This window comes from Chelon labrosus (assembly GCF_963514085.1).
Source record: "Chelon labrosus genome assembly, chromosome: 1".
Classification (NCBI taxonomy): domain Eukaryota; kingdom Metazoa; phylum Chordata; class Actinopteri; order Mugiliformes; family Mugilidae; genus Chelon; species Chelon labrosus.
The window spans coordinates 12,974,243-12,991,911 of NC_140337.1; the positions used below are offsets into that span (position 1 = coordinate 12,974,243).

The 17,669-nt window shown below is 41.7% G+C and overlaps 2 protein-coding genes across 3 annotated transcripts in view; one reads left to right on the top strand and one right to left on the bottom strand.

Annotated features, from left to right (window-relative positions):
- Positions 1-4,029, top strand: part of rbpms (RNA binding protein, mRNA processing factor) — a 34,286-nt gene extending 30,257 nt beyond the window's left edge. Inside the window, exon 8 of one of the 2 annotated variants that reach the window (XM_084562873.1) lies at positions 3,908-4,029. The gene's annotated coding sequence lies outside the window, so the exon portion shown is untranslated. The remainder of the gene's footprint in view (positions 1-3,907) is intronic. The other variant, XM_084562874.1, reaches the window with a different exon arrangement.
- A 9,432-nt stretch (positions 4,030-13,461) lies between these two features.
- Positions 13,462-15,485, bottom strand: LOC311493995 (fatty acid-binding protein, intestinal-like). The gene is made up of 4 exons (XM_084552824.1): positions 15,389-15,485; positions 14,908-15,080; positions 14,522-14,629; positions 13,462-14,409 (listed from the first exon to the last, which is right to left on the bottom strand). Exons 1-4 carry the CDS (start codon positions 15,453-15,455, stop codon positions 14,359-14,361), a joined length of 399 nt encoding a protein of 132 aa, XP_084408950.1. The 5' UTR covers positions 15,456-15,485; the 3' UTR covers positions 13,462-14,358.
- Positions 15,486-17,669: the final 2,184 nt, after the last annotated feature.

A 17,669-nucleotide genomic window follows, 5' to 3' on the forward strand; every position in this document is an offset into this window, starting at 1 on the left:
GCAGCCTACCTCTCTAGGGAAGAGCCATTTTAAAAAGTCTGTCTACAGCCGTGCCTCTTCTTATAACAGGTAGCTACACTCTTTTTTAAAAGCACATTATAATGTAAGTTTTTCTTTATGTAACACCCCAGGAAGCTTAGTCATTCAGTCTTTGTCTGGGCTGACTTTATTTTGACGCCCCTGCCCTGGCACAGGACTAGCTCCAAAGACAACCTAATAGTGGGCATTAATGCTTAGTGAACTGGAGGGAAAGGTAATCCGGATTTTCCATCTGACAAGACATGGCGGGGGGGGGAGCGTAGTGGGTGTGAACCCCTATCATGCGCGCGTGTGTGTGACCCTGACCGAGGCGAACATGCTTGTCCGTGTGTGCATGTAGTCTGGCCGCCTGCCCTGAGGAGCTTTTTTGGCCGATAGCCTGACAAAACCAACGGTTCCTGTGCGGCCCTGGACTTACTCCCACTGGAGGAGGGCTGAGGGCCAGCTGGGGCCCTATCTAATAAGGAAGGGGGGACTTTATTCCTTCGCCCCCTGCTGACACACACACATGCAGCGTAGCCGCGCTGTAGCACCGGATCTCAGGAGCTAGATACATGTCAGCAGCTGCATTCATCACCACCCAGCTCCAGCAGCTATTGCTGGTATGTGAGAATCACAGTCAAGGCCTAAAGGCTTTTTCTCGGATTAAAGGGGCTTCAGAGAGGGGTCTTTTTCGTGGCACAGGTAGACATCTTAAGGGAGAGCTTTGGGTGTGTTTGCAAACTGTAGCTCCATAAGTATATATTGACTACACGCTGTTGCGAATCATTTTGCAATGGACGCTGCAAGGGTTATGTTTTCATCCTACGTTTCCAGGTTTACATTCCTTTTCTTAGAGCACGAAAATCATTTTTTAAGTTTGTGCTGTGGAATCGCAACAGACCTTTTCCTTTACATATTACAAAAATTTGCCCCAAAGATGACTTATTTAGGTATTTTAGGTAAATAGTCAGCAACACAAATCATTTTACTCTGACTTCTCACTGGTCTACTGACCACCTATGTGGCTGTTGATAGGTTAGACCAGTGTTTTTCAACCTTTCTTGAGCCAAGGTACATTTTTTTCATTGAAAAAATCACAAGGCACACCACCAACCGAAAATGATAAAAAAATGAAACTCTGACAAGAATGACTTTATATTGTTAATATAGGAATCAATCTTGAATAGGAATCAAATAAACACAAAGAAAAAATCTTATATATATAAACACAGACAGATATATACACAGACACTTGACAATGGCATATTATTTGCAGATAATAATTAATTCGTTTTCAAAAAATGTTTTTAGACCAATTAGGTGAAATTGGATAATTTCCCACGGCACACCTGACGATCTCTCACGGCACGCTAGTGTGCCGCGGCACAGTGGTTGAAAAACACTGGGTTAGACAACATTGAAAACCTGTAGTAGAGCGCATTAAGACTTGTAACTGCGATTCTTAAAAAAAACGTGAAAAAAATTTACAGTCAATAAGCGGAGAAAATAAACATGTAGAAAAACTGAAAACTGGTGAAAGGACAAGTAACTTTTGCCTGCCAAAGTTAGCATGGCTGCTAATGTTAGCAGACATTGGAAAAGTTCCAGTCACGTGCCCATGTTCCCTCTAGACTCCTTTAGTACAGTTTTCAATGTTTTTCTATGGGATTGTACCCCCACAGGGCCACTGTTAACAAATGGTCAATTGTTTATTTTGTCAAAAAAACTCCATCAGAATCCATTTTTCTGTCAGAGAATTTATTTTTAGAGCCTGGAACCAGCTGGTTGTTGGATTTTTTTGCTTTGTCCTACTCATTTACAGAACAAGCTTAATGATCACACGGACAGGAACATTTGCTACGTGGAAACTGGTTAGAAATAATAATAAAAAGAATCAGACAACCCACACATTCATGAGAAAGCGAGTCACCTCCCACATTCTCAAACACCGCTTGTTTGCCTATCTCACATTATGTGCCTGGGCTGAGTTACTGGATGTAACACATTAAGCCCGCAAATCACTAAACCTTTTTCCTAATCCGCGCGGACGTGTTCAATGATCAACCCAATCTTTAGCCTCGGCACCTCAGCCAGAACAAATAGGGTGATCTGGAAGTATGCGTCGCATCAGTTTAGCCGAGCGGCTGTACGACGCATCGATTCCCTCATCCCTGATTGAACGCGCAATGGGGCATTAGCTAGGCCAGCCGTGCCCCTTCAGAAACCCACTGTTGTCTGAACGGTTAACAGTCCCTACTCTCCTCTCTGTCTGCAGCAGTCTGTCTGTCTGTCTGTCTCTTCCTTTCTCTGAAGGTCATGTTTGCTTTACTAATTGTTTATTGTTCCAAAGAGTTTCTTCCTCCCCCATGAACCCGAGTTACCACGGTCTCCAAGAGCTATCTATTTTTGGTGACACATCTGGAGTGGAGGGGGGTTGGCTGGAGGGTTGACCTTTCCTTTTGGTCTGCTGCTGGTGTGGTATGTGTGCGTAGTGGTGTATCAAGAGGGTGGGGGGGGGGGGGGGTCGTGGGAGATATGGTTGTTAGGCAGAAGCTTAACATTAAGACATCCTGTGTCACATATAAACTCTTCTGAGTTTGAAAGATTGCGAATATTGTCATTTTTAAAGGGACAGTACGCGGATTGCCTTTGTCCGAGGGAGAGAAAACAGTCGAATGATGTCGTCCGTGGGTCTGGAAGAGCTTTGAGGAGAAAATTACTTTTGAGTAATCTGAGCATGGGCTTGGAGTGAACATATTTTACCAGAAAGCCAGCCTTACAAACAAAGATGAGAGGGAGCTTCCAATGAAAGACTATTACGTTCACATTGCTGGAAGTGTAGCTTCCTGTGTTTATGGAACGTGTTGTATATTAGGGAATAAAAGTCAAGATATCTGTGTGATGTAATGGAAAGACATTAGTGCATTCCCGGAGTACTTCTTCCATATTAAACTTGGCTGTCGTGTTGTCCCAATGGAAGAGCTTTAAATCCCTGTCTGGTTTGAGGACAGTTTGGAAAGGGGCTTGGAAGAAAGTGGCAGTGTCCTTCTTGACGTCACAGCTTAAACGAATGGCCTAAAAAATAAAAAAAATTATTTGTTTGTCTTTTGTGTGCGTGTTATAGGTGAGTCACAGTTTTAATAGATTTGTTCTTTTGTCTTCATGAACTCAAGACAAAAGCTGGTGTTTTTTATTGAACTTGTGTAAAATCTAACGGACAAGAAAAACAACAAAAAGCAGCACTTAGGAGGAGTTTAAATGTGCACTCCTCTGTGCTGGCACTGCTTCTGGCTCTATGGTTCATAATTGTGATGAGTTGTTTTCGGCATCTTTACAAACCCAGTGCCGTGTGAGTATCATGTCACTCGTGTATTAAATGCCAAAGCTTCATCGGTGTATGAGTTAGGAGTTTGCTGCTTTGTTAGTTGTGGTTTTGGAGCTGGTAGACACATTTTTCCCATTCCACTGCATTCTTTAGTTTTCTCAGGTGCTGCCATGGGTTTGTCATGCTGCTGTGTTTGGTTTGATTTTACTTTCTATAAACTTATACTCAGCCCGGCGCTCTGTTCAATGTCAGACTTTGCAAAACTGAACCATTTCCACATCACAGAAGGAACCTAACTTTCTTTATTTTGTATGTTTGTCTTCAGTGACTGAACGTAAACAACAGAGGGAGAAATAATCTCAATTTTGCTCTTTTTTTTCTTCACATTTTTCAAAAACAAAAATGAATTCTATTTATATATGGCCCAGCCGTACACACAACATTCAAAAATCCTAAACATGTGCCGAAATGTCCACGAACTTGAATTAAAACCTCACTAGAACAGCTTGAGCAGTATCACTGATCAGTTCTGTCCAGTAAAACTCTCCTCTGCGTCCGCAGGTTCCTGATGTGTGATGGTGGCCGTGGCCGGCTGTGACGGGGCGTTGCTGACTGCCTCTCGTGTCCTATTAGAAACTAGGAGGACTGACCTGACCCCGGCCCTCGGAGCAGCGCACCGTCGGTGAGTTCACGGCTAGGAATTCACGACCATTGATCCCAACAGGCGAGGGCAAAAAAAGGTGTAGATCGCGCCTGGCCAACAAAGCGGCGTGCCTCTCCCCTCTGGCACAGCGTCCGGTTTGAAAGTGTAGATTTGCGGGAAAAGGTGCGAAAGTCTGAGCGAGGGAGAGAGAGAGAGTGTATCACACTGCCAAAGACATCTGCTGGAGTGAACATAACGGCACCGAGCCGTATTGACACCATGTCAGCTTTCATCTGTGCATGTTTGAGCTTTTTGCCCAACAGATAGTGTTTTGAAAACAAACCCAGAATCGCGGTATTACATATTTGTGGCATGTACGTGTGTGTGTGTGTGTGTGTGTGTGTGTGTGTGTGGTCTTGGCCTCAGAACGGCAAGTGTGAGTAATTGAGGAGAAAACAAGGAACATGTTTTTCATGTGTCTACCTTTGTGAGATTTTATTACTCTATGAGAACGTGTCGCGCAAACGTTCCACATGGTCCCCCTGTGTTTTCATTAGTGTACAAGGTTCATGTGCAGTGACCATGGCAACCTCACCCCCTTATTTCTTTGTGTCTCCCAGGCAGCAGCAGCCTCATGGGCCTCAGGACATACTAGACCCCAGCCTCCATCACACATCGAGCCCCCTCACCCTCCCCCAAAGTCCCTCCAAGTCTTTTTATTTTATTTTTTTTTTTATATATATATATATACTGTTACATATTTGAGCTTTACAGGCAGCGCTTTGGCTACACCTCCTCTGACACCTCCGTGAAAGGTACCCCGGCGTGCAAGGCAAAGGCGCACATGCCCTTTGTGTACCGACTGACTGCGTCGCCTGTTCAGCAGGTCTCTTTGCATTCTGTGTATGCAAGTGTAGAGACAGACCACCAAAGGAGCGCAAAACGCGTATTATGCAGCCACTTTGCAAGGCCAGACGTATGGAAGTGTGGCTAAAGTGCTACTTGGTAATGTTATTATATGACTATAATTATTACTTTTCTGTATATCATTCATATTAATGTTATTATGATTATTAAATACATGTCAAAGCATGACTTTGCAAAAAAAAAAAAAGAAAGGAAAAAAAACAATGCTGTACATTTTTAGATATTTTAAAGAAATACAAAAAGGTATTTTTGTAATCAAGACAATGTTTGAGACGTTTTGATTGGTTTAATGTCAAGTGTGTGAGGAACTTTCTTTTTGTTTTTTTTTGTTTTTTTTTTGTGCCATTATAAGATGATAAGTCGCCCTGCTATACCAAAGCAGCCCTGTCTTTTCTACATGCTGTGTGGATTTTCGGTTTGCTCATGTTTCTTTTGTGTGGCGTTCAACACAGGAGTCCTTTGTGTGGTCAACTGCGCAGTGACAAAACACACCTGATCCAGCTCATTATTTTGCGGTCGGAGGTAATCGGATGTGTTGAAAAAATAAAAAGTTTAAAAAAAAAAAAAAAAGAGGCATTGACAGGAATAAGCCATCGCCGGTGAAGGTAGAGTGACCCCAGAGACGGCAATACATGGCAAACTGAGCCCTGCTATTATTAGGATTTCGCTCCTTCTTTGTGTAGCAGGAGGACAGCGACGCAGTATAGAGAAACAAAAAGACCAAAGGCATTTTTATTTTACACTGGAGAGCTATTTAGGCTAGTGGAATTATTCCATTTTTTGACTGCTTTGTAGTCCTCAGCCTGATTTCTTATGAAGTATGACAATATTTTTGCTGCATGTCCCCTTTTGGTGTCACTCCAAAGAGCCACTCTGCATCTGAAAGCATATCCGCTAAGCAATTTGTCTCTTTTGTCTATTTTAGGGAGCCAAAGTGATTCAACCTGCTTTTCTAAAGTCGGAATTTACATACAAATAATTGGAGTGTTTTAAACGAAAGAAAAAAACAAAAAACTCTTTTGTAATCTCGTGTCTTTCTGGGACTGCAATAATGTCTTTGCTGTATGACATATCATCCACTGATCATATTTCTGTGACACGTCGACGCCAAACACTCTCAAAAACAGCGATTCTTCTGCTGTTCTGATAAGGTTAGGTCACATTTCACACGGATGTGACAATCAGAAACTGAAATACTGTAAGAAAAACAACGCTCCCTGTGATGTTTAGCCCAGGTGTGTACAATCATATTGGACTGGTTAATACAGTAGTCAGTGTTTGTAATGAATAACGATAATATGCATCATATATACCTGATTTTCTGAAGCGGTTTTTGCTTTGAAAGACATTTTTTTAAGCCGAGTGTGGCACCAAATTTATTAGAACAAGTATTTATAAAATGTGTGTGCGCGTGTGTGTGTTTTTTTATGGGTATTGTCTTTTTAAAGTTCATAGAAGATGCCCATTATATAATTCATTGTAAGTATTATTGTTCAATTGTATATTCATTTGGTAATTTTTCTAGAGCGTCTTCTTTTGTTTTTGTTTCGTATGTGTCCTTTCGGGCCATACTGTATGTGATATGTGAATACGGTTTTACCTACATAATTCACTGTGAAATGAAATCCAGAGGAAAAAAAAAGAAAAGAAAAAAAGAACAAATGGATCTTTTTGTGTTTTGCCAGCGGTACGGTACAGAAGTTCCTGGAATATGAATATGATGATCCCTCCTTTCTGTCAATGAAAAAATATTCCTTTACTTGTTTCAGTATACCGTGTGTGTAGCTGTGTGTTCTGTGCATGTTCACGGCATGTGTGTTCTTTTCTTTTTCTCAATGCATACAGTACTGTTGATATTTATGTACTTTAGCCGCTGTGAGGAGAAACTGTATTTCGGTGAATTGCAGAGGTTTCTTTGAAACATAAAAAAAAAAAAAAAAAAAAAAAGCATAAGGGTGATTACAATGAGTTTTTATGAAAATGTTAAATGAAGACATTTCAGGCCATCAGCCATTAAAGATTGACATCATCCCCGCTGTCATGACTACATTATTTACACTTTGCAAACATGTAATATTTGAAATATGGAGTCCTGAGTCTGACAAAATGCAGTAAAATATCCAATAAGTCAAAATATAACAAAACCAGCAATTATGTTGTTGGGTAAAGTGGCATTCTTTAATATTAACGTTTAAATATGCAGTATAACTCACAAAATTTTACAGAATGCCATATATATTTTTTATTATTATGTAAAAAGTGCAAAAATGCTGTATAAAGTTCCTCGTAATGTAATCACTTTAAGCAGAAAAGTATGAATGCTAAATCATCAGGAAATGGCTAATGAGCTAGCTAAATATAGCTATATTGTTGTTGCAGTGCGAGTGGAACACTTCCTGCTTCACAATAAAAGCGTTAAACTAGAAAAGCACTAACTTTTATTATGAAGTCGTCACAGGAAATGCAGTGTGTTTTCTTAGTGCACTTAGCGGCCATTTTTTTTTAAAAAAATGTTGTTTTGGACAGGGAGAGTTTGAAATGTTGCAGGGAGTAAAGGAACACGAAGGAGCAACTAAAGTGAGCTCATCATCACAAGGATGCCTCCTTTTGGTCATAAAAACTTAAACTACTCTAAAAATCTTTGGAAAACACACAACTGGCAAGTGAATATTGCAACGTGTTAGAAACAGTAGAACATGTCATTCAGGTATGTAGTCGGTACCAACCTCAAAGACGGATGTTAAAAGAAAAACTGGAAGAACAACAGATCAGATTGGAGCAGGTCAGTATTTAAATATTTGGAAAAAAAAACTGGGCTAAGCAATAGAATTTAAAAAAATGTTATGATCCACACTCCAGTTCAGAAGGTGGCGGTAATGCACCCTAAGTTGTTTGCCAACCGCCCTAAAACAAGAAGAAGAAGAAGAACTAGCGTGAGCTGTTAGATGAAGAGCTGCAGGCCACAGGTTGCCCATCTCCAACTTCAATGCCAGGTAACAAGCTCCTTCCACTGGGCCATGCAGTTTTCAGACTCGAGCCATGTGCAGGATTCAATCAGATCACAGTTTGTAAAAGAATGATGAAAAACTCAACTTTACTAAAACTTTACTGTGAGCAGTAGCACTTAAACCGCATTCGTTGTTACAGCAAAACACCAGGTAAACAAGGTCAGAAATCCTCAAGAGAGCCACGTTAGATCAACAAAATGGGAGGTAAGATTAATAAGCTTTATACGTTCATTTAACCTTCAGTCATTGAAGCATATGTGTGAGAGAGATATTAGTGGACTACCTTTTTAAAATCATGCAGTAGCTAAAGCCTTTTTGCCTGCAAGCTAACAATCAAAAAGCTAGCTCACTGGCTAACAACAAGAAAGCTAGTAGTACATATCTTTATAAATATCAATAAACGTAAAAAAAAAAATAATGATATTTCGATTGGGGTTCGAGTCCATGTTAGTTAGGATAAATTCTATATAAAGTTACTTGAATATAATACTACAGTGGTGAGGTAAACCTTTAAGTGGTGCCTAGCTAACCTCGTTAGCATTAGCTTGCCAGCTAAATTGCATCAGCTACTTTGCTACAGCCATGCAGTAAATGGATAATGAGCTTTTGTGGGCTGCGTGGTGTAATTTCATGACATGATATGACTTCTGTGCTAGCTAGCTGAGTGACTCTGTTTGTTAGCAGTTTATATTAAGACTAGATTCAATTTAGAAGTTGCCTTTTTTTTTTTTTTTTTTTTTATCCGCACAGAAATCCACCTGCATGCAGCTACATCTCCTCTTCCTCTCTCACACTTGTCATTGGATAACACCTCCCCCACAATCCCACAATCACAGGAGACCATCAAAACATGATGTGGGATCCTATAAAGTGGTTTGTGTACCAGGGGAGCTGGAGACCTCTCCCTGCCCTCTATAAGAATAGCTGCCGGACCCAGGGGCTGGTCACTCCTGGGACAGAGGCCGCAGCCAATTTAGTTTCCTTTCGTCTGTCTCCGCTCTCTTCTGTCTGTTCAGTCACACCAGGTGGCACACAGCAGCTTCTCACATGACACACACTCGTCGTCCGTGCCCGGGGGTGTTCATGCAAGGTGTCAGAGTGGAGTAAAGTGGGGGATAAAAGTGCTTGTGTGTGCAAGGGTGCATATTCATCCGAGTGCGTGCATGCGCACACCCGACTGGCGACGCTCTGTAATGGTGTTATTCCCTCTGACAAGTCCATTAAAGAGGTGTTTCAGACCCCTTTCACTCATCCTGCTCCAGCTGCAGAATGTCAGAGAAATGTCCTTTCTGAAGAGGGTCTGTATTTTCAATACGCTGAACAGTCAAAACCAGAGTTAAATTAATAATCTTCTACATCTTGTGCTTGGATCTACCCGTTACTGGGACACCCAGCACCTGGATTTTGTTTTCTTTTGTGTATCAGCGATATCACTTGGCTCACTGCAGTGAAACATTGACCAAACAAAACACAGAGAGTCAGTAGTTTTACGGTGCGTTAAAGGTGCATCAATTCCATCAGCTCCCAAATTCCCTCGCTAACTAAGCTAGAGATGGGTTGCGGTCTGCTGAAGGTTAAGGCCAGCGTGCTAACACACCAAACCAACATGAAAGACTAAAGCCAACTGGGACGTCACCTGTGTCTGGACCAAAAAGTTGCACTTCAACACACCACACAGACTATGTCCAAAGGGCAACTTGTTATACACCTTCATAAAAGGTAATAGCAGTCTATAACTGTCATTGAAAAGGGGAAACCATAAAAACAAGGTTAACTGGTAGGCTAGGAAGGAAGGAGCTACAAACTTTCTCACGAAGCACTGCCCTCTTCAATTTCTTGTTTAGTTACTTTTGCCACAAGCTGATAAGTCATTGAGATTCAACATGCTGAATTGGCTGAAATGCCATCGGCAGGGGCCCGACTAGTGCCATCAGTGCCGGACACACTGCAAATGTTAAGGCCATAATACTGGCGAATAGCAAGATAAGTGTTCAGCGTTCAGGCTATGCACTTGGGGCTGATGCACAGCGGTGTGGCCCAGTTGGCATCCTTCGAGGAATTACTTGCAGATATGGGGGTGTTTGCTGTCACTCCCAAATTCCGCTGATGTGCAGATTTTCCTTACAAAGACTGCAAGAATCGTGCCAACTTACATACAGTAGCTTCTCAGACTGCAGCTTGTTGTGTTTCCTCTTCTGCACTCTACGTCATATGGTTTGTTGATGTGACTGGCTGAATTTTAGCCCGTGATAGATCGTGATGGACAGGCAGTTTATTCAATCACCCGCCAAGTATTCTTTGAAAGCGCCTTTTCTGAACAGTTACCAAGGATAACTTCCCAAATGGGCCAATCTGGTGTGTTAGTATAAGCTGCAGGAATTTGGATCACAAATCAAAGTAAGACAGTTTTAAATATGACAATCAGTTGTGGGTTGTTTGTTTTTTTCTGGCAATTTTGTGAAATTTTGTGAGATGACAGGCTGCTTGAGAGATGCCAAGCTGGCCTTCTTTCTGTTGAACTGCTAGAGTGGTGATATTAGCTAGCTTGATCGTGTGTCGTTGCCCATGCTTGGCTGTGGCAGCAAGGTTGTTGATTAAGATTGCTGTTTTGTGTTGAGATGGTGAATTTTTGTTTGTTGTATGAACAATTGATAGACTTTAGTGCCCTTCACCACCTGTACTTAAGGCGCTTTTCGAGTACTGCGGGACCTAGATGCCGTAACTTACGCACGTAGTCGCTGGTACGAGCTATTTATACTTGTGCGCTCGTCAGTCTGGCTCGCTCTGTAACAACGCCACCCAAACGCTAGTTGGCGCTGTGTCTTTTTTGCCAGTCAGGTTAATTTTTGTTTCTACTTCCTGCTTCACAGTCAACAACGGCGACCGAAACATTCGCCGAACATGAGTCATGCGAATGTTTCTATCGCCGAACATCCTCAGTTAACCTCTCCTCGATGTGTTCCATCTTCATTGATTCAGAACAATCAATTCAAAAACTGCTGAGATGGAGAAGCAGCAGTTCAGAAATACTAAAGCGGAAACACGCAACAACCAAGCGGACCAATCACAGCTCTTGTGCTCTGCATCGCCATGGTGCATAGTTACATTTCTGGGGAGGGTCTGTGCACTGTCTGCGTAGGGGTTTGCGCTGTTGCCGTAGCTTCTACTTCAACGCAAAAGTCTAAACCGTGTATTGGGACCCGACAGTTAATACGCCAAAAACCTGTAGTTACAGCTAGTGGCCACGATGGCTGCTCTAATGTTGCTTTAAAAAAGTGGATGTTCCCATGTTGTTACCCAGCATGGCTAGAAAGCATACAAGCATAATTTTGCACAGAAGAAATAAGAGTTCTCTTCACAGAACGGCATTTTAATAAAGCTGCTATGTAAAAGCAGGCGTCTCCCTGTATTCCCTGTCTCTTTCCACTGTTAACTATCTAATGAAGCCTAGCATATAAAAAGATGAAAAGTACTTAAAGGAGAAAGTTTCAAATTCCTAGTTGTTCCTGTAATCCTTATGACCTCTTAGATCAGGATCGCACCATCTTGCTTTTCACATAATCACGCATTCAAATACACAAGTCCCATCTGAACATACCGTGGCCTGAATCCTAAACTCAGATACAGCATTCAGCACTGACTAACTACTGAGTCATCCTTCAACGCCTGGCTTATGTCTCTGCAAAGGCCTGCACAGTCATTGTCTGAACGGTGACTGGCCAGAATGGGGCTGCATCTTCTTAGAAGCATTGCCCAACCAAAACAAAAAAGACAGGCTCTGAAACCCTTTACCATTCTGTTGGTGTCTTTGTGATCATCACTCTTTCAGTGAAGCTGGCGACGTCTTCAGAATGAGTCAGTGAATTTGATTTCGCAGCAGGAGGAGGGGCGGGGCGAGAAGCGGCGTCTTCCTGCACTGTCCTTTCTGCGCTCACCTTGTCTTTTCTCTGTCCAGCTCTCGCCCCCCCCTCCCCCCCTTGGGTGGGCCCCAGCGCCCTCGGCCTCGCAGCAATCCAAACACTGAAGGCTGACTCTCCCACGACTTTCCTGCTTCCCACTCTTTTCATGCTGCTACAAATGACTCGCCTTGATTCCAGATAAGTACAGGCCGGTATTATTTTAATAATTTGAGATGAGATCCAATAAATTTGCAGGTGTGTGTGTGTCTGTGCAACTAGGGTGTGTGTCATATGATAACTTGACTGAGGATGACATCATGCACTAAAGACCAGACCTCTACAGCGCTACCCTCTGGTTATGTAAAGACCTTGCAGCATTCATCTATAGTGCATGACTCAATTCGCTGAATAAATGCAGAAAGATTATTTACTCTAGTAAAAGCGGCAGTACCGCAATGTAAAAATATATTTTTCCGAAACATTTTAATTCTATTTAACGATATTTACCAATACTTTAAGTTTAAAATCTAAATGTATAGTTGGATGAAGTCTTTTGTCATATTTTTAAATCAGATCATGTTTGACTAATATCTGTGACACAAATGTGTCTACGAACGTTGCTAATTTCAGGAAAGAGAGCATGAAAATCATTCTGTGCACCTAAACGCAAAGAAAGGAGGCCCACCAACCCACTTTTTCCTCTCTCTAAAATCTGTTCAGCCCTCCGGCGTCTGAAGGATCTCAGGGGACTTCCCTCCCTGTGGTGAGTTCGGGGGAAAACCGGTGTTCAAAGCGGCCCCTGCCTCTGCCAGATTAGCCTTGTGCGTGGCAGGCTTTTACCTCCATGAAAGAGGGTGCCACTCAGGGCTCAGTGGGGAGCTGAGATCGATTGACGCCAGGCCTCATCTCCGGCAGTCCGGATCTGGGTGTCTGCAGAGATGATAATACCTTTACTGTTTATTAGATATGGTGGTACTTGGCCCACGGCTGACCTCGGTAGAGTTAAGAAACATGATATGAGACTTTATGAAGTGAAGTTTGTTTAAGGAAGTCTAGTTCTGACCTCTTAACACTAGCACTTTATCATAAACGATATTAAGATCATCCCTAGTGAATTGCAGAAGGTAGCTTGGACATCAGTGCAGAATTAAACACACCAGTCAGATCACTCTTTAAATAAAATTAGATTTTAACTAGGCAGCAAAAGCTCTCCACTAAGAATCAGCTTTATGTACTTCTTGTCTTATTGCTGCTGGTCCAAAAGAGTTTAAATTTACTATATCTGATGTGCATAGTGGAACTGTAAAAGAAAAGTAAGCATATGTTGCCCTCTTGTGGTCCAAATGGCTCGTTGCACATATTCTTTCCCCTGTATGCCTGAAAGCAAACATGGCATTTCACTACTCAATGAACTGCATTGTTCACTGTATTATTACAAACCCATCATGTGATAAGCCTTCCTTTCCCTAGGGTAGGTAGGCCAACACATGACAGCAGGAGACTGTCTCCATGAGATCACACTACAGTCAGGTTGCGGCAATGCAACATTTAGTTTGTAACCGTTCCCTTTAAAAAGCGCGATTATGAACTTATGATGGCAATAAAATACCGTGATGTGATCTTTGTGCCTGACTGTGATAACAGTTGTTTGAGATAAAACCAGCAGGGCTTTTGTAGACTTTAATCTAATCATGTTGGCTTTTGTGATTCTATTTATCAGGTTGCATTCATTTAATAACAACAGTAGGCACAAGTGACACATGAAAGTTGCTTTATTTGAAAAGACAATACAATATACGAGAATCCTTAGTGCAAACTGACTTGTTTCCAAACTGTCTAAAGACACTGAATATGGTTCATGTTGTGGGGGATAATCATTGAGATGCTTTAGTCAGGGACTGCTATTGTTTTCAGGCATATGCAGACAGTCTGTGAATGAGAAGGCACTGTAAACAGCATTTCAAAAAATTTCAAGAGTAACATGTTTTTCAGAAACCTAGCACCTGTTACTCTGGAGAATCCACAAAGATGTGAGCTGCTGAACTATCTTGTACAAGTGAGAAAGTCCCTGGGCCATCTCTTGAAACACACGCTGCCGTTGAATGTTACAGACAATAATTCATTTCCCAACTGTCTAATGACACGCAACTATTTATAGACTGTATATGCTAAACATATAGAGAGTTTCCCAACTGTCTTGATGACACCCAACTGTATATATACAGTATATATAGCTTTTAGTTCTCTTGAGTATACAGAGAGTGTAGTTTGTGGTTTGATTGGCTTGTTCCCTGCTTCAAATTTAAAGAGAAACATCTTCAGCTGTCCTATGTGAGTGGTCCACTCGTTCTGACTTGTCAACACCTTTCTAGCAGCCCAGCACAGTGCCGATGAATCTTCTCTAAACTTTGTAAAATGCCAACATTTTGAGGTATACGTAATAAAATCTCACTCAACTGAGCCTATTTTTTTAGGGGAAAAAAAGTCATGTTGTGTTGCATATATAAAAATAAAATATGAACTTCAGATATCAGATTATTGCTTCTTGAAAATCCTTTTAGCATCCACTCCTTCGTAGCTGTAACTCTGCAGGGAAAAAGACAAAGGTGTTGATAGTTTGTGGAGACATTTACTCAGATAAAAACACATGGCACTGGAGGTAAGTTAAGGACTGATGAGACATATCGGGGTGACTGACCTGCACAAGCTCTCCACCCACCAGAGCTCTAGTGGTGGTCAGGATCTTGCCGTTATCTTTCCTGTTGAATTTGCCTTTCAGCACGTCCCCCTCCATCTCCCAAGTGCCCTGGTTAAAAATATACAGTTGCACTGTTTAATTCTCTTCTTGTGCTATTATACATTTAGTATACACTACATTCACTGTAGAGTAATTATTCACTGGAGCTGCTCCATTGCTTTCAGCTGCAGCTTTAGTTGGCTTGGTTTCCACTGTTCTCATTAGCAGCGAACCCATCAATCTTAAGCTAAATTTTCCTAAAGCAAACCATCACTGGCTGGATTGCAATTATGAAACAGCACCTGGACCAACTGCTGGTCCTTTAATAATATCTTTAGGGCACTCACTGAGAGTTCTGTGCCGTCAGCCATGGAGTAGTCGAACTGAACGCCCAGGGTGAAGTCGATGTCTTTGGTGCGGAAAGTGCTGGACTCCTTGATGTGAAACTTGTCCCCGGTCTGCTCGATGATGAGCTTCAGGTTGTCGTGCTCTCCCAGCTTGCGCTTCACGAGATTAACGCCTAATTAAACACAAAAACAAAAGAAATATGTCGAAGTATTTTCGCTTGAATGGAATGAAATGATCATTTGCTAAAATTGATCCTCAAAAGAAAAACCACGAAAGTTGTGTATTCACAGATTTTACTAATTTTTGTGAGTCTGCTCTGCAAATATTACACTGTGATCAAGATAAATTACCATGTCAAAGTATATGGAAACCCATGACACAACAGTTAAATACATAGATCATAAGTCCAGACGTTGCAGAGTTATTGCATGACTTGAGTCACCCATAAACACACCCGTTCTCACTCACTCACTCACTCACCTATGTGCTCCATGAACTTGTCATAATTCTCATTACGGTCGACCTTCCAGGTTCCGTTAAACGCCATGGCTGCAGGGTTGTCGGGTTGAAGGCAGCTGGTGATGAAGAACTAGCAGACCGTAGGATTGTGAATACCCACCGGCCTCCATTTATACACTCATCCCTCCCCTGTCACTATCAACCCCCACCCCCATCCCTCCCCTAGTTGGCATGGAAGATGCTCTTCTTTATCTCACTGATTATCTGCCTGCTGATGTGGCCATTTAGAGACTGTGTCAAATGTAGGGCGATTGCTGTACGACCTCGAGGATACGCTGATAAATAAAGTAAGGGCAACTCCCATCAGTGAATCTGGCTCGGTTAAACACTGTGGCACTGTTCTGCAGGAGAGAGGGAAAAAAGAGTGAGCTGTTTGTGTGGTTGCCCATGGCAGTCACCCAACTGAGCCCCCTTTATGTTGCTCAGTCTTTTCATTGTCACTCTTGTTTGTGCCTGGCATGGAAATTACTTTCTATTGCACAATGACAACCCAACCAAGCATTTGTAATGACGTAGTCCACCCAGAGGAAAACATACATAAAACTATACATTTTCTAGGGTTTGCAAAGTGTCAACACTTTAATTCATGTGTAATTTTTTTATCACAATCTGTTCAGTTTTAGATTTTGTGATGCATTTAAGTGTCATAGGCTCTTAGCAGATGAAAGCAGATCAGTTTGAAACTTGCCAGCATTACTTTTTGCCAATATCATGTCTATCAGGTCTTCATAAGTGGTTCGATGGAGTCTTTGGGATGCTAGCTGTGAAGATACTTTATCACTCATTTAGGACTTCTTACATCAGTTCTTTGACAATTTGAGATATACATATGCTGATACCTTCTTGCAGAGATATGCACATGTGGTAGCTGCAACCAGAACATTGTTGGCCTAGCTTGGCATTAAGCCTGGAAAAAGGGGGAAACCATTTGGCCTGGCTCTTTCCAAAGGTAACAAAATACATCTGTTAGCATGTCTTACTTGTGTAGTCCATGCACAAATACAAAGAAACTGAATAAAGACGATAAGGTGTCAATATTTGAACATTAGAATGATTATTGGGAGTTTTCCCTGTTCTGTTCTGTTCTGATTGTTTGTGCTGAGCTAAGCTAAGCTAACTGGTTGGATGGTGGTATTTTAATATTTACAGTATGGTTCAAAAAAGGCAACTGGACTTGTCAACAAGTCCAGTTGCCTTTTTTGAACCTTTTTTTGGATATACCATGACTTGGATGACTGAGAACCTTCACAGACAATATTTACAGTACAAACACGAGAATGGTATCAATCTTTCCATCTGATGCTGTCTTCAAGGGGCATTGTGTTTACTGTGATCACAAGCTGTTACATGTGCACAAAGTGGAAATTATCAGAAAGATCAGAATTCACAAGCTGTGACATGTTGGGTAGTATATGGTAATTTAGTGGTAAAGCCTTTGTTTTGCAAATATTTCAGAAAAATGTTGGTAGTCCCAACGGCCCATCTTTTCACCGCGACTTTCCTATATTACGAGACCTGGTGTCAGCGGCGTTCTCACTGTTTTGGTTGATGTTATCACTTGAACACCAAGCATTTTTTGTATACAAAACTTTTTGAAGGTACCATCAATCTTAGCAATGGGGCCTGAACGCTTGAAAGCTCCAGAAAAAAAGTTATAAAGAAGCCATGAGTTGTTTTTTTTTAAAGTAGTGGAACTTTCCTTCTTACCAGCACATATTACTGGAAATAAAAGGATTTTCATATCAAAAACAAATTCATGTAAATGAATGGATGCCAAACGCAGAGTCATAGCAACATGGGATAGAGCGAGTCGTTAGAGTAGTTGCCATGCAGCTCACACCCTTGGACAATAGGGCACTATAGCCGCATTCTTCAGTGGAAAAGCTGTGTCCTCAGAGCTGGGCTGTTAAATTATCAACACCACAGGAATACTGAATACATTGTTCCCCACTCAAGAAGCCCTCTCTCTCACCTTGACATGCCACTGCCATTTAACAATGAGCTGGCTAAATCTAATATGTAAGCACAACAGAAAAGCACCTACAGGTGATGATAACAATACGGATCATATTTTCATCTCGCCTCCCCAGTCTTGACTTTTCCGTATTCATTACAAGCTGCTTGGGATGCATTTGGGATTGAAGCTGTAGGATTCACAGAAGAGTGAGAGTAGTTTGTCTAACACAGCATGACGAATGTTGTTGTTAATGAAAGATGGTTGGAGGATAACTCTACGGGGGAA